Source organism: Numenius arquata, chromosome 1 (assembly GCF_964106895.1).
Source record: "Numenius arquata chromosome 1, bNumArq3.hap1.1, whole genome shotgun sequence".
NCBI lineage: Eukaryota > Metazoa > Chordata > Aves > Charadriiformes > Scolopacidae > Numenius > Numenius arquata.
In genome coordinates this window covers 96,630,326-96,655,085 of record NC_133576.1, presented here as the reverse complement: position 1 = coordinate 96,655,085, position 24,760 = coordinate 96,630,326, and the positions used below count along the sequence as shown (strand labels likewise).

General features: G+C 36.7%; 1 protein-coding gene across 2 annotated transcripts in view; it reads left to right on the top strand.

Annotated features, from left to right (window-relative positions):
* The window catches only part of PIBF1 (progesterone immunomodulatory binding factor 1), a 119,148-nt gene that overhangs the window by 85,646 nt on the left and 8,742 nt on the right, over nucleotides 1–24,760 (top strand). For both annotated transcript variants that reach the window (XM_074153248.1, XM_074153238.1), the window contains one exon: nucleotides 9,776–9,860. In XM_074153248.1, the coding sequence (XP_074009349.1) occupies nucleotides 9,776–9,860 (85 nt within the window). The remainder of the gene's footprint in view (nucleotides 1–9,775; nucleotides 9,861–24,760) is intronic.

Genomic DNA, 24,760 nt, shown 5'->3' with positions numbered 1-24,760 from the left:
ACTGTTTCTTTATTTTAAACTGAAAGCACAACCATTTATGTGTTTATCATTAGAAAACCATAATGTTATTGGCCATAAAATAGGAGATGTTGACACTCCATCATTGACTAAGTCCAGTCTTTGTGGTGGAACTCTAGTGTCTGTGATTTCTCTCATACTGTTAGGAAAATAGGCTTTAGGTTTGGAAAAGCAGCAATGACAGTCAGGTTTAAAATTAGTTTGGAGTTAAAAAGAGCTCTTATTAAGTAGAGGAAAGTTCAGAAGAGCAAAAGGAAAGAATGACACACCAGTTGTACAAAAGTAAAAATAAAGAAATAAAGTCAAATAATAGACCAGCAAAATCCACCAGCAAAAAGTATTTTGGGCATAACTAGAGCAGTGGAAACTCTCTGATTTGCTGTTATATCCAGCTGTCAGAACTCACTGACCACTGGGCAACTTCCCACCATCATATAGGTTTATAAACTATGTGTAACATTTGGCTCCCAAATAGGTTTTTATAAAATAATCTGCTCCTTGATTTTCAAGGAAGTGGATAGCTGTGTGCCACCGCTCTACAGAAGAATTAGCATTTTGACTGTTAGGTGTTTATGTGGCATCTTGGTTTAGGAAACGCATCTGGTAACAATTATGAAGCGTTAATGTGATTGTATTATGAAGCAATTACATGAATAATACATTTTTTTTCCAACAAATCTGTTGAAGCAATGAAAATGGAAAAAGTAGGACTCACCATAGCTAAATACTTTATCCTGCTTACTGTCTTACATATGTATCTATTCAGAGTGTTTTGATGGCATGGGATAGTATTTGTTACGCCTTGATGAATACCTAAATGCTTATTATCCAGGTAAATCTGTACATAAATCAGTACTTATAAATAAACTGAAATATTCTTTCATACTTCCTGACAAGATATCCTTCATTGGTCTTAACTTTGATTCAGTAAGAATAGATGCTTTTTTATTCCAGAACCAAGTGTTTTTAATATTTTCCTAACTTGATATATTATAAGAAAAACTTCAGAGGTAAATTATATTTTTCCAGGAGATGAAAAATAATAATGTTCTCTGTCTATGCAGGATCTTACTTTTCAATTATGAATAAAATCGTCAAAGAATTGGTCAGTACCAAATTAATTTTTCAGATTATGGTAACATGAAAACGTCATTTGGACAATTATTCACGTAGTTGTCCAAAAGTCTCTTGAAAACTAGGGAAAAAAAAGGGAGTAGATAGGTGAGGTCATTTCTGAAAATGTAAGTTTCATGCCATTAAAATATATAAGAATTTAAATGCATTATTAACATAGATTCTCCTGAATTTTTATAGCTCATTACAAATAATCTGTATGCCCAGATATTCTTCCTAAATTTAGCCTACAAATTAAGGCACCTAAATTAGGAATTTAGTCATGTCAGCTTTCCTTAGTAGTTCATGGAGGAAGTGGCATCTCCAAAAAGCAATTCAGATTTTGGATGGAGTGAGTCATTTGCTAGAGATGCCTGTTACTCTCCATTAACTATAAAGGGAATTTTTGGCATCTCAAAGTGCCTGAGGTTAAGGAAGAAAATGGATCCGCACCAAAGTGCGAGCATTCATGGTAAACATACCAGCAGTACTCTGCTCTGGTGAGCTGGGTGTGCTCACCACTAGCCTGTGTTTCTGTAAATGAAAGTGTGGTCTGACAAAAAATATTTTTATCCTTAATGGTTTTGTAGCAAAAATGTAACACTTACTTTGCACATCAAATGTTGTGGTAAAAAGTTTTTTCATATTAGTTTCCTTGTAAACTAAAAATAACTATTCTCTTATCACAAGTTTGCCCTCAACTTTGCAGTAGCTTCATAGGCAAGTGAGATTCTTGGAAACAACCTAATGTCTTAGGGCTTTACCATTAGTCCCTAATTTTGCTATTCATAACTCCACATTTAAAACAAGTGTCCTAAATTGTTAGCTGGTATTCCCTGGAGCACAGAAGAAATCATAATCTGGTATAGAATTGATAATGTTGGTCCTTTGCTTTCCCAAAAGTGAGAGGAAGGTTAGAGGAAGGGATTTCTAACCAGAGAACCATTATGTTCCAGCAGCCTTTTGTCATGAGGATAGCCTTTTGGTATCTGCTGATGACAGTTTTAAATTAAAATATCTTTTAGGTGATTTCAGATTACTTTGTGGACCAGTCTAGCTCCCAGCTATTCCAGAACTGAATCAGAATGGGATTTAAGAAAATTAATGATAATCCCTACCAAATATATGCCAAGTGAAGCTCTGCTGGATCAAAAGATTTAGACTGCTATTCCTAGCTGTCTGTCTTAGTTTATTAAACAGCATTTTGTTGGTTTGTGTGTGTAATATTTTTAAGAGGATGAGTTCAGAGAACTAGTGCTCCTCAAGGAGGGTCCTAATTCTGCAGATAATGTTGTTGCTATTAGAAAAGTAATAGTGAAAACACTAAACATGGTTTATGAAACCCGTTTTCTCTGTTTCTCAGAGCTAAGGGAAAATTTGTAAAGCCATTTCAAAATGAAACGTTTTTTTCAACTATTACCTATAATTAATACTGCAGCTCTGCAGTAGCCTTTTTAAGTTGAGGTTTAATTTATGCTAGTTACACAAAGAACATTATTATTTTTTAAAATTTTGCATGCAATACATGCATTAGTTTTATTTCTAGAAAGCAATTCCACAAGTACCAGCTAATGGAAAAATAATGTTCAAATTCTTGTTTTCAGACAGACTTCAAAAATACCAGTGATTTATTTGAATATATTTTTTTTTAATCTTGTATTTGAGTACCAGATTGTAGACAAATTAACATAATGTTGATATGCCTGCACCCTGACAATCAAGACTGAATACTTAGTTTTATCCTCGCAGCTACCTTATGCTTGATCATGTTTTTCCTTCCTTTGTGTTTAGTGCACAGAATCTATGGTGGAATGTTCTTTTTGTGTTGTTTTTTTAATCTCATCTGCTCATCAAGAGAGATTGTTCTGCGTTGTATAAATCATCGATTCCCAAAGTAGGGCAGTCGCATCTGTGTTGTCAGTGCCAATGTTCTCTATCACCTCTCACTTAACTTGAGTGTGGAGGAATCAGCACGGACTGATTTGCAAGTGAATTTCCTTCTTTAAACTTAATCCATAATTGGCTTCTGTCCACGCTGATGATAGCCAATAATCTTTTTTCGAACGTACTCCTAGGCTGGTTAAGTTCCAGCAGATTTCCCAGGAGTCAGTACTTTCTTGCAACCATATAAATGCTTTGCAGCAACCTGCAGTGCTTTGTATTTCGTTGTCTATTGAGAAGGCTCTTGGTTGCTATTGGATGTGGTTTTGATTCTGTGATGAAATAGACAGTCTTGTTGAAATCAGCACAAGAGGAAGGCAACTATGAGGAAGGCTATCTATGACAGTCATCTCTTTAGTTTGGGCTGTGGGTGTTCTTGTGCCGTATTTTTACTGATTTTTCACAAAATGGCCTAAAGTGACTTAGAATGTGGTCCCTTGACAGGCAACAGATGTGTTCAGGATTCTCCACACTGCATCATTCTATGAAAGTGTCATTTCTGACAGCAGTTATTTCCACAAGAGAAGTGGGACAGATTCAGGCAGATCACTGATATCATACTCTTGGGAAGTCCTGTAGATCCATCTAAGTTTCCTTCCAATGTGGTCTTCAAAGTTCACTTGAACCAGACCAGCTTACATGCCTTCATCCTTAAGCCTCATACCTCTAGAGCCAAGGCTGTCTTTCAGACCCTACCTATCAAAATGTCTTCCTTACTTGGAAGGACTATTCAAGTAGTACTCAAGGTAGTTTGTGTCAATAGCTGTCAAAATGAAACAGAATGGTTTGAGTTGGAAGGGACCTGTAAAGATCATCTAGTTCCAACCACCCTGCCATGGGTAAGGACATCATCCAATAGATTAGCTTGCTCAAATCCCATCCAACCTCTCCTTGAAAGGAGAAGCATAGTCAAAAAAGGTACCAGACTGAATCAAGGCCTTAAAGTAGTATATTCCACCAGAGCTGGAGCTACTTTGGTCGCTTGCTGAGAAGTGTGTTTGTTCTGGACATCTTTCAGACAGATTTGTGGATATTTAGCCATACCTTCACTAAGAGCTGCAAGAACTATTGTGGTTGGAGTAGATGCTTTGCTGAGCAGCTATCATGGCTGTTAGTTATTTGCATGAACAACTTAGGGACCCATCTCCAGGTTATTATGGCTGTGTGACATTACAGCTTAGATTCCATGTGAAGGAGCAACTGTACTACCACTCAAAGATAAAAGGAGAGGTTGTTCAGGGATAATCAAAGCTCTGTCAGATGTTGCCCACATGTATGTTCCCTATCACTCTCACAGAATCACAGAATGATATGGGGTTGGAAGGGACCTCTGGAGATCATGTAGTCCAACCCCCCTGCCAAAGCAGGTCCACCTACAGCAGGTTGCACAGGAACGTGTCCTGTCGGGTTTTGAGTATTTCCAGAGATGGAAACTCCACCACCTCTTTGGGCAGCCTGTTCCAGTGCTCTGCCACACTCAAAGTAAAGAAATTCCTCCTCATGTTTAGATGGAACTTCTTATATTCAAGTTTGTGCGTTTCCTCTTGTCCTGTCACTTGGGTACCACTGAAAAAAGACTGGCCCCATCCCCTTGACACCCACCCTTTAAGTATTTATAGGCATTGATCAGATCTCCCCCTCAGACTTCTCCAGGCTAAAAAGACCCAATTCGCTCAGCCTTTCCTCACAAGAGAGATGTTCCAGGCCCCTAATCATCTTTGTAGCCCTCTGCTGTACCTTCTCCAGCAGTTCCCTGTCCTTCTTGAACTGGGGAGCCCAGAACTGGACACAGTGCTCCAGATGGGGCCTCTCCTTCCCATCTCCTTGGAATTCTCCAAGGCTGTGCTGGCCCTTGGCTGTGGACCCTGGGAGCAGAGCACCTCGTGTGCTTGTGAACTGAGCCGTGCACCTGCAGATAACGCTTCCGATACAAAACTTATGGTCTTGAGTGACAGGGCATCTGCGAGGTGAATTTATAGGTGCTCCACATATCTCAAAATATTCTGTTAAGTAACCTGTCATTTATGTTAGTCCACATAGCACTCTTGTTAATAAAAGTAAATAGCAATGGTTAATAAGAGCGGTGGTATGTAGGAGGATTACTCCTTCCTACTATAAAGAAATCTCTCTAGCATACAGTTCTTTAACCAGAAATGAAAACATTGCATTTAGCACTCCTTTTGAAAAGAAATGCCTTCTAACTGTGTCATGCTGTGGGAAAACAAATCTCTGAATTTCATTCTTATGTGTGTAGTGAAGTAATTGTAGTTTTGGTACATAATTTTCTGCTAAAAACATCTAGGTTTATAAATAACTGGAGACATTAAACAGGACTTTATTCATAAAGAGAGGGTATTTATTTTAAATGCAGTTACTCAAATTTCTCAATACCAATGGCTGGTTTTAAAAGTGGTTCACTTACCCAAAAGCACTCAAAAGCCTAACTGTGCAGCAAATCTAGAAGCAGTACAAGGATTTTGCTCACTAAGAAGCTATGTACTGAAATGTTTCTTACCTAAACATTTTGGGTTCTCTAATTGCCATCCAAACATTATAAAACTCAGCATACAGTGTTAGCTGAGTTTTTCCCCATCACAGAATGGGCAATGAGCTTTTTATGAGAACATTACCATTCTGTGAAGTATCATCTATTCCTACACTACTGCAGTTTACCTGAGAAATGCTCCAAACAAATTTTTTAGAAATATATTTCTTTTTTTTCTGCAAGTGAACATTTTCTGACCTGTATTACAACTTTTAAAAATTTCTTTGTTTTTGTTTGGGGTTGTTCTTTTTTTTTTTCCTTTACAATTTGAAAAAGTAATCTCTTTTCAATCTGGACACTTCATGGTTGAGTTTTTAAGCCACCTGAAGCACTCCAATTAAAATCATTAAGAAATACTCTACTAAGTGCCTTAAAAAAACTGATCTGTGGTTATTTAGCTGCACAATGAGAGATCACAAATTTTTCATGTGTTCTCTCTGCTCTGAGCTATTCATCTGTAATTTGCAGAGAAGGGATAGCTGCACTACAAGCCTATACTATATATTCAGCTTTATGTACAAAACCTTCACATATACTATTTCTGTGTTTGATTTTTTTTTTTATGGTAACATTTGTATATAAACATAAAATGCAAAAATAAAAAAGATCAGACTTCAGTTTTCAACTTCATTATGCTGTAACGTGAAAGTAACAGAAAGGTACAGTCTTTATTTCTGATAGCATTTGGGGTAGACAGTTCACTGACAAATAAACCTATGTTTTTTTCAAATTGAATAGAAGTAATAATAAAAACCAGTAATATATAAAACTGTGTTTGTTAAAGTGTCCAGCACAAGCGTGTTATCCAGAACATCTAATAACAGAAGCTTCTGAACAGGATAGTAGCTAGTATATTTAGTCCAGAGATTTTAAAGATGGTTGAATTGCCCAAATTCAAAAGGCTTTAAAAGTCTGAGTCTGGGAAATGTTAGTCTCCATTCTCCAGAAAAATCAGGTCACCTAAAAATGTCTTACATAGGATATCCAAGCTACCTTGGCTTTAGAACCCGAGTAAAGCGAAACAAAACAAGCCAGTGGTTGTTATGAGCAATGTGTATGCATATGACAAGTGTATTCCGTGGTAAGTCCTGCATTCCAGGTACCTGGATTCATACCTGGCTAGGTTTTGAAAGCAAGATGGAATGAAACTGAATCTCCTCCCAGACATTTTGGTTTCTTTTGGAAAGCCAGGCACACAGAAAGAGCAGGAGCTGCACTGCTTTTTAGTTAATTCTCCAACCTGAACTTTTGGGACCACAGTTATGTGATGTATCACAAAGGGCACCTTCTCCACACTCGGGATGGAGCAGTTGGTGACCAGGACTGTGGAGCACAGCATGGTCTACACTTGCCCTGCAGTGTAAAAACAGCCATTTGTCCTGTTAAGTAACTCCAGGGATATTAGATCATTTCAACACAGTCCATTTCTCCCAAGTGTTCGCATGATTTCACCCCAGAACAAGTCATTGGAAGATTTCTTTTAATGTTTAGTACCCTAGTACTTTAATATTTGTCTGTATAATGAAAACTTAAAAGTATGGTTAGTTAAGGATGGTCAAGAAGATCCTGTCACTTCAGATGAAAGTTACAACCCTTGAGCTCAGGTGTGAGAAGCTGGTTTGCCTAGTCTCATAGATTGTGGTTTCAAAACCATAGTAAGACAGTTAAGGCACACCATCACCAAATGGAGCAGTCTCATCCTTACCTTCAGCTGTGGATTTCCATTGTTCATGGTAAATCAAGTTGTTTTGGTGGTCCATGTGAAAAATAACCTTTAAAAAGACTGTAACTTCCATACAGATCAGTGAAGTGACCTACGCATATGCATGTGGTCACAAATTTTCTAGTACCAACATAAAGAGGGAGTTACCTACCAGTATGTGGTTAGGGAATGATCATCTTTCAGAAACTGTTTTCACTTAGGTCAGCTGAAGTGAACTGTAAAGCTGCTGTCTAATTTGCTACACTGTCAGTTAAAACTGGATTAGTTTAAACTACTGTTTGATGGAAGTGCGGTGTAGTTCAAATCTAGAACCTCCTTAACTGCTGTTATCCAAGATGCCTGTTCAGAATGTTTCCATAACAGGAGCTGAAATGGTCAGTCTTCCTGCCAAAATTGAAATTTTTAAGGTATTTCTGCTTTACTTGGTCATTACTTGGTCATTGGGTGTGAATTTATTAATGTTGTGTCTGGTGATGCTGCTTTCTCGCTCTGTTAAAGCGTATATGCTTCTTTTGCAGTGTTGTTTCAGAAGTATATGAATTATTTCCTTCTGTCTGCAGTGATGAAAAAACATAACTATTGCAAAACTGCTAAATCTGAAGTTTGCATGTGCTTTGGTAGTTGTATATTCATATGTATGACAGAAAACACATCAAGTGCCACTGAATGGCATAGCAGTCTAATTCCTATATTTGACCACAAATGAAGAAAATTAGAACTGCCCCACATGTCATGTCATATTGTTTCAGAAGGTGTAACTAGTATAACTAGAATAGGTTCTGTTCTGTAGGTGAAACTGAATCTTAAACATGAATTTCTGGTTTAGTCACGAACACTGATGCTTATGCTTATTCAGTGCACTATTTAAGGCATAAAGGAACTTTTGTTATTGCTTCTGTAATAAGTTTTTGAGTCGTTCTCTAAAAGGATTGGTTTATGCTGTTAGGAAGTACAGAAATACAAGAAAGCCTGACATATCAGTAAATTACAACCCATGAACCCAGGAGGAAAAAATAGTACAGCAATTTCATCATGGTTAAAAATGTGACAGAAAAAACTCTTGAAAATATTATAATATCTTTGTAGTTTTTCATAAATATTACTACTTTCCTTTTAAATAACTCAGACAACTAAGAAATTTGGCCAAAGCATACAATTTTTCTGAGAATTAATGAATGCCTAGAAGGAATTGACAGTCATAATTTACAGTACAGAGCTTGCAAGGAATTGCCAGAAAATCTCTGGGGCAAAGGATGATGTTGCTTATTTGAAACAAGCGGATGATACACATTCAGTTAAAGAAAAGGTTGATTTATTTTGTTCATCATTTCTGGATTAAATACTGGAAATATTAAATAATTTGTGTTTGCAGTGTATTTAATTGCTCCCTTCCATTTATAAAATTTTAATATATTTGCTTTTGAACTCCTGACCTGTATTTAGTACTACATATTTGCACCCCATATGCAGAATTGCATTTTGCGTAGTTCTTGATTTATGGTATAGTTTATATTGTACAGCCTATTTAGTTAAGTCATGATAATGGCATATATAACATTGGTCTTCCAAGATAATCTCTGTGGCTATTTTAACAAACTGTATTATATACTGGCATTATGTATGCGTCAGTCTGAAGTTTATTGTTGAAAACTGATGTTGGGACTAAATATGAAAATGCATTTAATTATATTAGAATTGCTGCCTAGAATCAGAATGTGTATGCTAAACATTTTGAATGTTCATATTCTATTACCAAGAAAACAAAGAACAAATAAACAGCAAGCCTTCATGCCAAAAAAAGTTCTCATACTTGGTTCACAAGACAAACTTGATCCCATACATTCTCCTGAAATATGAAATAAAAATGGCAAAATACACTTAGAATTTCTGCAGAAATTACATGGCTAAAAAGGAGAGTTGGATGTTTTTCTTCCTTGTATTTTTTTTATATTTTCTACATACAGTAGAATTTGTTGAATTCTAAATACAGTAGTATCAAAAGAGGTGATGCTGAGAGAACAGCACGTGCTGCTACTACTGATGCATACAACAAAGAAATCCACGAAGTGTAGATATAGGAGCCTTACTTTGCTTATAAAATGAGCTCATTTTGCCTAGAAGAAACCAAGAGATAATAATAGAAGATTCTGATAATTTAAAGTGCCCTTCAGAGAATTAAAAAAACCCATATTTTATGGAGATTATGAATAGTACTTGTTTGACTAAAATAAGATTTTGTATGTATCCGTGCATTCAGGCCCATTTATAAAAATTCCAATGCTTGAACATAGAGAAGAATCATTTGATACAATTACTTGAGCAGATTTTCATTGTTGCCAGTATTTAGCTGTAGAAAATGCATGTTTCAGCCAGAATACAAGATTAAAAGAGATTATCTGTTGCTATTACTGCATTTCCTATCCTCTTTCTACCAGTCTTTTAAATAAAGAAAAGACAGCTTTGCTGCGTGTCAAGAATCAAATGGCAGCAGATTTGGAGAGACTTCTAAATCACCGTGAGGTAATCTTCCTCTTTTAGCATTACTACCATAAGTGTGGTTGTTGGGTTTTTTTTGTCTCCTCAGCCTTAAACCATGGGGGGAAAAAATGGTTTACTTTGGTTTGATTTGTTGGGTTTTTTGGTCTGTGTAGTTTTCAGAAAGACAGGTGACAGTGTCTGTCGGGCACTCAGGAGGCTCTCAGTTTTACTCTCAGTTGCTAAATTCTCTCTGTTGACTTAGTCTCACTGTTCTTTCTTTTCTTATGCGTACAACAGATGTGCCCAGCAAACTGTTCAGCATTTTCAAGCATTTAACAAGTATTTAAGAGCTGGGGTTGTTCAGCCTGGAGAAGAGAAGGCTCCGGGGAGACCTCATAGCAGCCTTCCAATATCTGAAGGGAGCCTACAGGAGAGCCGGAGAGGGACTCTTTGTCAGGAAGTGTAGTGACAGGACGAGGGGTAATGGTTTTAAATTGGAAGAAGGGAGATTTAGATTAGATATTAGGAGGAAATTCTTTCCTGTGAGGGTGTTGAGGCACTGGAACAGGTTGCCCAGGGAAGTTGTGGATGCCCCATCCATGGAAGTGTTTAAGTCCAGGCTGGATGGGGCTTTGAGCAACCTGGTCTAGTGGGAGATGTCCCTGCCCATGGCAGGGGGGTTGGAACTAGATGATCTTTAAGGTCCCTTCCAACTCTAACCATTCTGTGATTCTATGATTTAGATAAAGGTGATAAAGTTGATACAGATGTAATCTGCATGGCCTGCATGTACCACAGGCCATGTACCCAGGATCTCTCCCTGCTCCCCAGTCACTGAGTCCAAAAACGTGGACAAAGCATTGCACAATTCATTGCCAGTACACACGCATGAGTTTCTTTTCAACTCCAAAATAGGATTTGGGAAGAGGAAACAGGAGGTATTCACCCAGACAAGAGTCAGGGTACTTCTCTATATACTTATCTGCGTTTCCTCCCAGCAAGGAGTCAGGATGCTTCTGGAGTATGTTCTCAGATCTAAAAGTATGAGAATTCTTGCTGTTTAGACAAATGCAGTGTATGGGGATTCCTAAAAGGCTTTTGTCAAGATTTCTCTCTAAACAATCTTAAGAAACTGACATGTCATGGAGTATAAGTGAAAATTTTTCCTCAGGTTAAATGCCTGAAACAAAGGATGGAAATAAATGACGTTTACCTAAGGAGTTCTGTACACAAATGATGTGAAAAAGAGTGAATAGTAATATGGAAAGTTTGCTGAAGCAACAGAATACTGAAGATTAAACCCAAAGCTGACCATGAGCAGCTGTTAAATGATCTCCCAGAGTTGCTGAATGATTTGGCAAGGATTTCCAGAGAAAATACGTTAGTGAATCAAAAATTATGAATGTGAGGAAAAACAATGCAAGTTACATACACAGTGATGGGACCTAAATAGCCAGTTACCTGTTCAGAAAGATCATCATAGAGTCATTATATCAATAGTTCTCTGAAAATAACCTTTCCATTCTCTGACTGGGAAGAGAGGAGATGGGCAGATTCCTTTCAAGGAATCTGCAACTTCCCTGAGTTATCCTGAGATTGCGTCATCACTTATTCTAATACCATTATATCCATAGAAAACCGACTATCTATGCACCTCTTGAAGTCCTCTCACTCCACCTTGAAAACTGTTCTCCTTCGTCTCCTTTCCTTGCTACTCTCCCAAATTCCCTTCTTAGATCAGTAAACCAAACTCCGTGTCATGAATTGGTCCAAACCAGTTTGTCTCTGCTGACCCATTACAAAGCCACTTTTTTTTAGAACCGAAGCAAAACAATTTCACTGACAGCTGAGTCTAAGTGAGCTTCAACTTTAGTGAAAACTGTACTAATCCTATTCCTGAGTATAGATGTCAAATATGAAACAATCACCTTAAAACTAAAAAGAAAACAAGTTCTTAAGTTGTTTACTTTCTGTGCTGAATCGCACTGTGTGTTTGTCTGAGGCAGCTTCCTCCTAGAATAGGTTTTGCATTTAATTCTCTGAATTGATTGTAGTGCTTGTGAAGCTCTATGGATAGAGATTAAAATAGTCTAATTACAGAAGAGAGTAATTGAACATGCCTCCCTACAGTAACCTGCAGGTGTCATTGACCTGGCAGGATCATCTGTAGGTGCAGCAGAAGTAATAATTTGGTAGCTCTTATTTCTGTATCCACATTGTATATTTAAATTTCAGATTCAAGACTGAGACTACAGCAAATGTTCAGTTTGGGTTATAATTGGGGTTGCTTTTTTCTCTTTTTTTTGTGCCTTTTTTTTTTTTGTCCTTTTTTTTTGTTTGTTTATATGAAACCCACTGGTCTCTATTAATGTAATGGAAAACACTTAAAGCTTTTATAGGTCATTTATAAGCCTTATTATATTAACGCATTATCAAATCATTATATTAATGCAATGAAAGATACTCTGAGGAAACATGACTAAATTGTATAAACAGGTAGCGAATTTTCTGAAGTTTTAATATGATAGGCCCTCGGTAGGCTAATTTCAAATTAATTTCTTTCAAAATTTCCTGTTCCTACTCCTCTCCCAAGTAGCGCTGCTCCCAAGTAGTTGTGCTTTCAAATAGTTACACTTTGGGTGCCTAGTTTTGGTAGTGTCATATCAACCAACGTGCATTGCAGCTGGTTAAAATCAGTAGAAAGTGACAAGATAAAATTTAACAATGTTTTGTAAGAAAACTCTAACATTTCTACCTCAGAGCTATGCGACATTGTTTATATCCAAACAACTTTAGCCCCTATGACACCCTACATAAACTGCTCCTGATACGCAGCAGTTTGCTTCTTTGTGTCGTTTCACCACTTAAAATTTTCAGACTGTGGCCAGCAATGCAAGCAAAGCAGAGTGAGGCAGGCTTTAGAAAAAAGAAAGTAAATACTTGAGTCTGAAACAGGCTTCATCTTGAATATTCCTCGTACCCTAGATGTTAAGAAATTGAGCAAATATTTCCAAAATTATTAAAGGTTTGTCAGATTTCTTTCTGTATCTTTTAAAAATAGGCCATATTAGTCATATTGTTTTACCTAACAGTGATAATGTTTTTTCAAGTCACCTATGCAGAAACGGATATAAATACTGAAAAACAAACATTAGAAGTTGCACGTTTGGGGGAAGAAAATTATTAAATGCCAGTATGAGGCACAAAAAAGCCCTAAGAAATACAAAAATAAGATGAAGTTGTTTTCGGAAAATGTATGAAAATAAAAATGTGTATGTATGTTTGTCTGTTGTCATTTCTGTTGATTCCTAATGCAGCCTTTTATTTTTCACTTTTAATGCAGACCTCTTCCAGTAGTCTCACAGTTCATGAATTTCTCTAAAAGGCAATTATCTCATGTGTTGAATACTTTCTACAGGATAGGGCAACTTAGTCTACAGTGAATTAGTCTTCAACTAATTTTTTTTTGCCATTGTAATAAAAAAATTAAATATGCAGAACATATTCACAATTTCACAGTAAACATCCCTAGGAATAGAAAAAGGTAATCCACATTTTCTAATCTTGGGCTAATAAAGACTTGACTTCATTTAGACAAGGTATGTGTTTTTAAAAGCAATATGCAATCTGTAAATATAGATATATGCAACTTGAAAAAATATGAATTATGGTTTTATATGTTCTGTACATGCTATCAGGTAATATGATTAATATCAATCTTGTTTAGTCATGGTACATGATAAACTGTCATTACTTTCTTGCCCTTGTGTTTGCAAGTAAAAACATTAGAATTCTTGAATAGATAAATCCAAGATATTTATAGTTAACATAAATTGAAGTTTACTTACGTTAAAAGTACAAGCAAAATGCCAAAAAAATGCTAATGCTGTCTTACAGCAACGTGTTTCAGTAAGTACATAGTTTTGACTTAAGGTATTCCAGCCTGTGTGGTCCCAGACTGTATTAACTCTTTTTAATGAAACGTTAGAGTTTGCGGGGTTGGGGTTTTTTATTTTTATCTGCTTGTGATATCAGCTGGATTCATAAAGCTTGCTTTGGAGATAATTACGGCATTTTATACACTTTTAAGATTAAAAAAATACATTAATGCTTAATCTTACTCCCTTTTCACGTATTTTAATTTTGGAAGAAAAAAGTTAAATATTACTTTTTTCATCTTGGAAGAATTCATATAGGGTTCTTACGTGAGGTCTTTTATTACAGGGGAAAAAATGATACTAGATAATCATGTAATAAAATAGTTCATTATGTCAAATTATGTAGACTAACCTAATTTGATGATAATTTCCCACAGCAAAGTATAATAATCAAAGTGAAAATTGGTCATTTGACTATACATATTCTAAAAAGGTTTGATGCACGCATACAGGAAAAAAAAAGCTTTTGTTTTTTTAGGCTATATTCTTGGCCCAAATTCTTAATTGTTTCTTGACCTTCTGTTACTTTTTTTTCTGAATTAATTAGTAAATGAATGTGGAAAACTTCTTAATCTAGCTTATCATTTAGATCATTCAGAATTGACTAGTACGGTAAAATTTCTTATCTTCTTCATATGGACAAATGCAGACTTATTTGACGTGGAGTTCAATGGTGTTACCATGAATCATCAGTATCCAGGATGATGCTGAGATTATGTTTTTAGAGATTTATAATAAAGCCTTCACAGTGCTGCTGCCACCTTTGAGCTATCAGAAGGAACTGGGGTACGCGGTATTGTGATGCCATTTGTAAACCCCTTAATGCATAATAGCAGTTAGTTACAGTTAGTACAGCCAAATTTTTCAGCTGATTTCAGACTAAGACATTTTATATGTTTTGTCTAGATAACCAATAAGACTTTTAATTGTTTTTCCAGATCCATCAGAAGAGCATAAAACATTGTTTGGAGGAACAATGGGGTCTCCTGTTAATAACCTTCCAGTAAACAGTGTTCATTTTTTTAAAAAAGGATATTTCAAATCCAGATTTTTTTTTATTTTGCATTATTATTTGTAGCCCGCGTTCTCTTTTTAATCAGCTGAACTTTACACTTTTGACCCTCTATCTTTAACTGTGGATATCCAAACCATACAAAAAAAAAAAAAAGACTTGTGGTCTTGATTCTTCCCACTGTAACTTCAGCACTTACCTTATACCCCCAAATGCAGATCCTTGTTGCCCTTGGGTCTATGTATAGTCAGGGGAGCACGAGTAAGAAGCATGTTCTGTCAAAGCATAAATCAAGATTAAATTGTACATTATGTCTGAGTTGACTCAATAGCTATAACCCTGCCTTACCTCTTTGCTTGTGATTCTCCTTCTCTCTCCTCCTCTTGCACCAACTCTGACACATCTCTAACGCTGGGACCGTTCAGGTCACTAAACGGAAACCTAACGTGACCAAAAAGAAGAAAACCACAAAAGTGAATTGCTGTCCATTAGGTTAGCAGTTTCAATCACCTTTGGAAAGGGTACAGCAATGAAAAGAGCAAGTAAAAATTTTTATATGCCAATGTTACTTACCTGGGAAAATGAGGGCATTTTGTGTCCAAAACTGTTGAATACAGCACACCAAGCTTCTGTGCCATCCTTCATCTGCATCCAAACTTTATCCTTTGTGCATATAACGGGAGTCTATCACTTAAAGGCGCCAAAATGCAGTTCTCTAAGTGCTAAAATTAACTGGGATGAATCCACTGCATCTTTTTAGCTGAACCTCTTGATCCATGATTCCTTTTATCTGTGTTTTTTTGGGGTGGTTTTTTTTTTCCTTCCAACAGTCAGCCTTTGACTAAAAGAAATATTTACCGTGAGCTCTGTGATCTTGGCACTTCCATTGCCTTTCATGCTTGATACAGTTGTTAGTGTTTTGGAACATCAGAAGTGCAATTTTAGACTTTATCCATTGGCTTGCAAACTTCAGATGAAAACTTGGAAGGGCAGTCTGTCAGCACTCAGATGTTTGGCAAGAAATTTTAGTAATCATTTTCTGAGGTTACATTTAAGAGGTTATAAATTTGCTATGCTTTGATGTATGGCATTTTACTGTTTCTTCAGATATTTAAGATGCAGACATATCATAGTGAAGAAAAACAATAAAATGCAATATTAAATCTATTTTAGCTTTTCTGACTCAAAGTGCAGAGAGCAGAAACTGACTTCTAAACTGTTGAAAATTAATAAACTGCTGTTTATATTTTTCATGTGGAGTTCATAATCCATTGGGGTTTTGGGGGGAAAAAAAACCACAGCCAGCAAGTATAACAAATGGAGGTGTTCTTTCTATGTTTTAAATCGAAATATATTAGGAGGCATGAAAAGAAACAAAAATGAGACAGTGGTGTAAGAGATACCAATAGAAAGCTTTAAATAGGTATTCCTCTAAGTGCTAAGATCAGTTTCACTTTGTATGAATATAAGGGAGTTAATTTACACTAACCTTTTTTAAACTGCTTGAAATCACCTGTGTGCAATGCAGCCTGGCAATACACTGAATTTTAATCTATAAAAGTAAAACAGATATTTTGAAAGTATTCCAGTAAGAAACAAAAGGGTAAAATTTTATGACATAAATGGTGCAAATGAAGGCTGTTTATAATTCTCATTCATTTCCTATAATGCAATTGCTTATGCAGACATGATTAGTTACCAGCACATGAATATTATATACTGGTTAAAAAGATATGAAAACCTGCTGATATTTTTATCTCCTTTACACATCTGTGCACTTGCGGGGCATAAGCAGCTGTGCATACAAGTGATAGAATGTAAACTTGCTGAACTAGTCACCTGCCTTATTGACACATTCATGTGTTACTGTGCCAAAGCTCTTCAAGGGAAGTTAGCAACCAGAAACCAGGCTTTGGCTATCTGCTGTGGGACAAAGTAGAAAATGTGTAGTAGTAGTTTAAATAAACCTACAACCTACTTGATATCAGTCAGTTAAATGGATACAAACACATGTAGTTTGATTGCTGTTCGTTTACTTAAATCAGGTTAGCTTATGTCAGTAAATTTTTGTGTCGTTCTAACTGACTTGAGTGCTAAATCTGTCTAAATACGTGTACCTGAATTGGCATGAATCTTCACTGAGACCAGATTAAAATTTACTTAGGTTAGCCATTGCAAGCTCCTATTGTTTTTAAAACATATTAAAATATAAAAAACTCTTACTGAGCTGTTCTTGCTCAGAATAGTCTACCAAAATGCTAATTGCCTAAATGACTGTTACGTTGAACTTATTTTCCAATTGGCAGGTCAAAAGCTTTCCAAATCTGATGTATAACTCACCAGTTCTGAGGAAACCTATGTTTTTCTTTTACTACCATGCATCTCTTCTCCGTTTTCAGGTTTTCTTAACAATATGTCAAAATAATCCTGTTTGTAACTCACTATTTGTCTGGCTTTCACCACAGTAACCGAACATCTCACAAATATTATCCTAACAACTTAAAGCACAGAAGTATGATTACTCCTGTTTTGCAGAAGTTACAACCGCAATGAAAGAAATGGTGGTTTGCCCAAAACTCCTCAGAGTTTGTGGTAGAGGTTAAGAGTTCACGTGTCCTAATACAGTATCTTAATCACAGCCATTCTTCTGTCCTTACATATTTCAGTTCAAAAGCCCAAAAAGAAGATCTCCTTAGTGTTTATTTTTCCTAACTAGACACAAATCAACTCTTTTCTCGAAGTCAGCTTCTTATCTATGAACTGATTGTTATTTGGAAGTAGTTTCACAAACAAATTATGTTTTCACTTTGTATCATTCTGAGAATTTACATTCATTTTTTAATCCATGTCTCCTGAAAAAGACCATTTTCCAAAGTCCTGTGAGTCTCTTAAAAATGAAATCTGGTGATTTTTTTATTTGAACTGTAGCATAGATATTTTATATTTTGTTTTCAAAATCAATATGCACGCACCTGTATATTACATGAAGACTTTGCAATAATGTTTCTTAGTTTGAGTCTTTATTTTAGAAGTCATATCTGTGCTATTAAAGGCCAGGGACTACTTCTGTTCCTGGAACTAAGTGGCACAGCCAGATTTGTTCCGTACTCCTTGCAGCTATTGTGCTCCAGACCAGGCTAGCTGTCTCCACGACAGTCTCCTCTAGGCCCATGTGATGGTTATGTTACCTTAACACTGAGCCGTTATTTCTGTTGGATTTTTTGCTTGAATTCACAGTACCTGAAATAATGTAAGCGTTCGATATGACTTGAAGGCATGTGACGTGCTTGAGTATGCAAAGCCAGCTGGGAGAGTACTGGGAAACTATACAGAACCGAAGAAGACAAATCAGGTTCAACTTCACCCATCCTTCTTTTTAAGAGCAGTCCGAGGAATGTACTGTGTCTAGAATCACATCTAGGTGACAGATAGTTGAAATCATCCAGAACAGAGCCAGGGAGAAAGATAATGCTTATGCAGTGTAGGTTGCCAGGGTTCGGTGCCCCAGTTCAGTCCTGGCACTGTTCTGCTCCGCAGTCGTTATACATCCAGACAGATCGGGTGTTGCTATCATTGGCTACTTTTACAGAATCCTAGTATTCTTTATTTTCAGCTAGTTCTTTAAAAAAAAATCATTTTAAAAAGTTTTTTCTTTTAGCTGAAAAAAAAGGAAAAAAAATCACAGCAGGCTGGAGCTCTTCTGTGAGTGACATTAAAACTGTAGCTTGTTTTGTCCAAGCAAACAGAGGATCTGATGCGGTGCAAAAAAAGGTGATAAACATAAGGCAGCTTTGTGTAGGTAGTAAGTAAGAATAGAGAAAAAGAACAAATGAGAGAGAAAGGTGGTGTTAAGAACAGAAAATAGCTATTGCATTATCTTTCAAATTTAGAAAATTACTTTTATTCCTTTTTAATAAATGGTTGCTAAATGCATTTTCCAAGTGTGTGTAATATTGGACAGAGTCCACATGATCAAGCAGGAGGACCAGCTACTAATTAGACCTATTAGGATATGCATAGTTTGTTAATAGCTCTAAGAGTTTTTCAGAGAGCTTCTATAAAAGATCAGGCTGAGGTTCCCGAGGAGTTATATAAATCTTCATGAATGTTGGGCATTAAACATGGCCACATGAATTATCAGAAATGATTGTAATTCTATGACATTGTTCCAAAATTTTAATGTTTCCAGAGTCTGAGAATCTAGTAGTATCTGTGCTTGCCCATATTCACCTCATGCCAGTATCCTGCACAAAACCCTTTTACTTCTGAATAGTTATCCCCTTATCTCACCTACAAAAATGAAAGAAAATAGAGGTGCTTTTATTCTTTTTTTCCTCTTTTGAGGAGAAGCAAAGTCTCCTGAAGTATTTGTGCTTTACCTTACCGTGACCAGATACTCCTATATTCTCATGTTTGTCTTTCTTACTTTTGTATTCCCCTTGGGGAATGCCCCTCACTGCTAAATTCTCTACTCCCTCAGTTTCATTTCATCTCAGCAATGACCTTGAGGATTCCAGATGAGTTTTCAGCATTTCACTATTAGTCATACTTTAAAGTATGGCTAATACTGTCCTTAGCCGTAATTAAGTTATGCTGAAGAAGGCTGACTAGAAGTAACCTAGGACAGAAAGCCAATGTGTTGGATTTAGGAACCTGGAGAGTAGCAACAGCTGCCATCTGCGAAAAACAGAGGTAGAGAGAAGTTCAGAGGCTCATAAAAAGCTCTGGAGGCAGAAGTGGGAGGGCAGTACGTGTTTAATCAGGGATGGAAGCTTAGTGGATAAAAGGAGAAAACTGCTTTGTTGGGAGAGAGGGGAAGGAAGGGGTATCTGCAGGGGTTGGGAAGACACGACTGAAAAGAAGTGATTGGTAACAGGTGCCTTCAAACAATCTCTAGCTCTGCCTCTTTCCCCTCTTTTCTGTGTAAAAAGATTGTACAAGATAATGTCAAAATTATTTGTGTTTCTAAAGCGAATGACTTCCTGCTCATCTATGTGCTGCAACTTGTTTTATATAAAAAAAAAATGCTGATGTACAATGCTTAGCTCTCTTTTTAAATGTTAAGCCACAGAGTAATTATCATTTTTCTTATGCTACGTTTATGTTCCAAGATTCTAGTTTCTATTAATGTTCTGCATGTTTTCTAAGTAGATTACAGGGACATTTCTGCATCACAAGTAAGCCCTGGAGCTATTCTCAGCTTAAAGCTTGGAGAAACAAAGTGACATTTACATTGCTAAATGAGTGTAGAGAAGTTTCTGGCACATTTTTTTACAAGGGAAAATATGCTCCTAAGCAGTGTTTCTCCTTTTTGTTATCTATTTTGTTGCTGTCAAGCTTTACTAAAACTTGAATTCCAAATAGTACTGAATTTAGGAAGAGGAAGGACTTAACAGCTGGGTCCATTCATTCTTTTCTTGGAGTTGTATTATTCAGAATGTCTTCCTAGTTTTCATATGTATTCTTTAAAGAATTATCTTTCCATTCACAGTGGCATACACTAAACAATTTTGTACTAAATGGTGATTTGTACTCAACAATTTTTTTTTTTTTTAGAATCTTAGAAACCATGGTAATAACACATGGTTTAGTAATGTCGATTAATAAAAGTCAAATATAAATACATTTTTTGCTCTCAAAAATAGAAAGTTTCATAGGCAAAAGGCAACTTCTTCATGAAGCATGGGATGGAATTGGCATGCGTATTTTAAATTGTATCTTTTTGAGAGAGCCAGAATCAGTTAAAGTGATAAACATTTAAACGATAAATCGTTGGCTGTTGAGCAATCTGAAATTGTTCAGATTTTTTGAACATTTAACCAGTTTTTTGTTGTATCAATTTTTCCTGTATTGGCTGTGAATATTTCCATCACATTCTGCTGCTTATCCAGCTGTGTAAAATTTCTGCTTTCATTCACTTTATGATAGCATTTGAATATTACCAACAAGAAAGTAAATTTAAATACTCTGTAAGGCATACCAAGGACAGGGAGAATCAAACTAAAGTGTTACCTTCTCAGAAAATACAGGAATGTCTACATAATCATTTACGTGAATAAGGCTGTCTTGATACATTATCATTTTTAGCATCTCCTTCCTGTAAGTAGAACTTACTCAAGAAAGCATATTTTTTATTAAACTTGAATTTGAGTAAATGAATGTCACAGTGTCTCAGATTAAAAAATATTTGGGGATTTAATCCTAGTTATAATATCAAATATGTTTCTGATCTTCAATACAAAAAGTGGGAAAAAAAAGTCAAAATTTGACATGCAAGTTCTGAATTATGAGGCAAATTATTTCCTATTTTTCTTAAGAAGTTAGAAAGATTTAACTGTTAAAAACAAATTTCAAGATCCTCCTGAAACAGGCAGAGGTTTTTATGTATCCAAAAAGACAGAAGCTGTTCGCTGCAATGACTGGGCCATTTTATTGTTGCCACAGTTCTAATGCATTCACCTTATAAAACTGGTAGTTTGTAGATCCATATAGTCACAGATCCGTCAGTTCATTTTAAGGTTTTATATGCACTGGGGTAGAGAGAACTCCCGAATTAAGCATAGTGCAGAGAAGCTATCAACATCCTGCATATGGTCTGGCATCTTTCCATCGCCCGGTTATCAGGTTCATTTGTTTGATCAGGACATTTCATACTGTCTTCCAGTTTCCAGCTTTACAATGTGTATCCGTGTGCCTGAGATGACCATATGTGCAAACGTCATACCAGAATTCTTGCTGACTTCTGATATTTCCAGTACAACTGCAACTGAGGATGGAACTATGTCAAATACACTCTGCTTTACATGAGGCATTAAAGCATGACTTCTGATGTTTTCTCAATTGCATAGGTGATTGTTAAAATCTTCTTTGAGCTCTGTTACGCATGTAGGTTCTACTCCTGATAAGCACAAGCCCAGAACATTCCACTGAAGCCAAATTTGCACCATTCATGCCTCTGCATCCTATCCATCTACAGTCATAAATAGCGGAATGGACTGACTTATCAGTTGCTTCATTTTGCTGTCGTGTTGAAATGGAACTTCTGTAGTGTATTTCTACTATTTCACATTTTGTCATCATTGATACTAATGTACAGTCTGGTTAATTCTGTGCTAATAGTGTTGGTCTTTTTTCCACTTTCAAACAAAAAAGGGAGACAAATAGTTCATTCCAGGTTATAGGCTAGAGCCCTTCTGCAATGCTTCTCTAGCTGTTTGGCAGAAATAAAACCTGTGAAGAACAGTTCTAAAATAATTCTTTGTGTGAATTGTCAGTACTTCTAAAGAGGAGACATTCAAGGTACAACTTTTGCTTGAGAATCTCATTTCTTGATAATGACACACATACGTCTCCTTTCTCTAAGTACATTCCAAAGTACTTAGAGAAGTACTCAAACTTTTTCTTCAAAGCGCTGTATGCAAGTCATTGCATATGCAGAAAGGTGGAACCAGGTTATATTTCAGTCCCTCTGGTCTGTTGTTCTCCACAAATATGTCAGTGACTTGATGTTCTATGTCAGCAATCTGTACAGAAGGCTCTGTTTGTTTATCTCCATTTTATCTGCTGAATTCCAATGATACTAAAGAGTATTACCAGTGTAAAGATAAAAAGTTGTTTCTCAAGTCAAGTGACAAAGTAGCAGAGAATGAGCTTGCCTAATTTTAAAAATTTGTAGCGTAGATGTCTACATCTGAAAATTGTCTAGGAATTTGTAGTCAGAAAAGAAGAACAAGCACTGTTGTGTGATTTACCATATCCTCATCTAAAATCAGCAAAATTCAGTGTAGAATCTTAGAACAGTTTGGATCTGTGGAAGGGACCTTTAACGTCATCTAGTCCAACCTCCCCTGCAATGAGCAGGGACATCTTGAACTAGATCAGGCTGCTCAGAGCCCTGTCCAACCTAACCTTCAGTGTTTTTAGGGATGGGGCATCTACCACCTCTCTGGGCAACCTGGGCCAGTGTCTCACCACCCTCATCGTAAAAAAATTTCTTCCTTATATCTAGTCTGTGCTGAGGGCTCCAGAGCTGGACACAGTACTCCAGGTGGGGTCTCACCAGAGTGGAGTAGAGGGGCAGAATTGCCCCCCTCAACCTGTTGGCCACACTTCTTTTGATGCAGCACAGGATGCAGTTGGCCTTCTGGGCTGTGACTGCATATTGCTAGCCCTTGTCCAGCTTCTCATCCACCAGTACCCCTAAGTCCTTCTTGGCAGGGCTGCTCTCAACCCCTTCATCCCCAGCCTGTATGGATACTGAGGGTTGCCCCAACCCAGGTGCAGGACCCTTTACTTGGCCTTGTTGAACCTCCTGGGATTCACACGGTCCCACTTCTTGAGCTTGTAACCTGTGAATGTCTCACTAACAGCTATATAGAGGAATCCAACAAGCTAGTTTGCCTAGGTTTAGATATTATTACTGAAGATACCTAAAGGTCTATGTGAGGAAGTCAAACCAAGGCTGAACTGCAACCAGAGTTCTCACAAAGATCCCTCTCCATCTTAGCATCAGCTGTTAAGTGATACAATTTTATTTTAACACAGCTTTACTTTAACAGAAAATCACGGTAGGAATCTAAGAAGGACCTAAGTAAGAAAATGCGTAGACTTCACAGAGGACAATATCCTTAGAATTTTCTCTACCATCACCTTATATGCCCATGAAGCTTGACTACCCTGAGACAGACAACTGTGAAGATGGTTCCTTCTGAACCACTCTGCCCTATCCTTTTCCAGGAAGTATAAAATTATTATTTTTTTCTCTGAGTCTTCCCAAGAACATTTGTATATTGAACATGAACTTTGAATTCTTGAGAGACTTGAGAAATCATTTCTGAAATGTGCTCTTTACAAAACGCTACTAAATGGATATAGCATTCTTAAATGCTGGTTTAGGTTTCTCAAATAAGTATTCTTTAACATACCCATAACCTCATTTTCTGAACTCTGCTTTTCCCTGTGCTGACTTGTTGTTTGAAGACTACAATAGCTACCTAAACGGGAGGATATGTGCATGTGAAGACAGATTGCATTGACTTAGCACGAACATGTTTTTCATCACAGTATGGCTGTGTTCCCTCACTTGCATGTTCTGTTATAGCTATTGTTTTTCTTGTTGTTATTTTAGAAGTTATTATAGCCGGAATAGTCACCAAACTGCTGAACTCAAACCTACTATTTGGCTCCCACATTGAGAAGAGTCTGGTCTCTGCACTCAAGGTGTAGTGCCCTAAGTCTTTTGTGAAGCAGTTTTTTGTCCAGTCCCCTCTATGAGAGGAGAGCTGTACAGTCCACTGTTCTTGGACCTAAAGACAGTGCTGTAATCTCTCAAATTTCTCCAGACTGGATACTTTTTTTTTTTTTTTTGAGTTGTAATTTAACCACATGGGGACCATATGGCAGTTAAAGTGAGGATTACAAGCTATCCAAAGGAGGTCCTGAACATACATACTTTAACAGTACAGAAGACTTACAGATTGGGGGTTGGGACATGCATCGAAAATCTTCGTCTTAGTGCTTGGCTCACAAATTCTAAGAGACCTTAAGTTTTCATCAGCATCTTTGAGGGAGTCAAACCTCTCTCTTTATCCCCCCTTCAGCTGATTTTTCTGGTTTTGCCAGTGAAATTGGTTTTCTTGTTTAAAGATGATAGTTTTTAGGGCCTTTTCTGTGTTTCCATTCTTTTACTGGAAATTTATGTTGTTTTCTTCTCTGGAAATGCTTGTCAGTCATCAAAATTCAGTGGTTCTGCCAGAACCTGATAAATTTTTTAGGACAGAAATTTCTTGTTCAGCTTCCGCAATACAAGTTTTCTGTTTCAAAATGGAGTTCTAATCCAAGGTGAAGTTTGCAATCACAAAGTCTATATGTAAAGCTAAAAGTAGAATACCATTTGTCATGGTAAAGGTTCAGTTAACTGTGTATACTATTGTTAGGGTCACTTTTGCTTTAGAGAATATTTATCTGAATGTAGTAACCATGGGCTTTGCTGC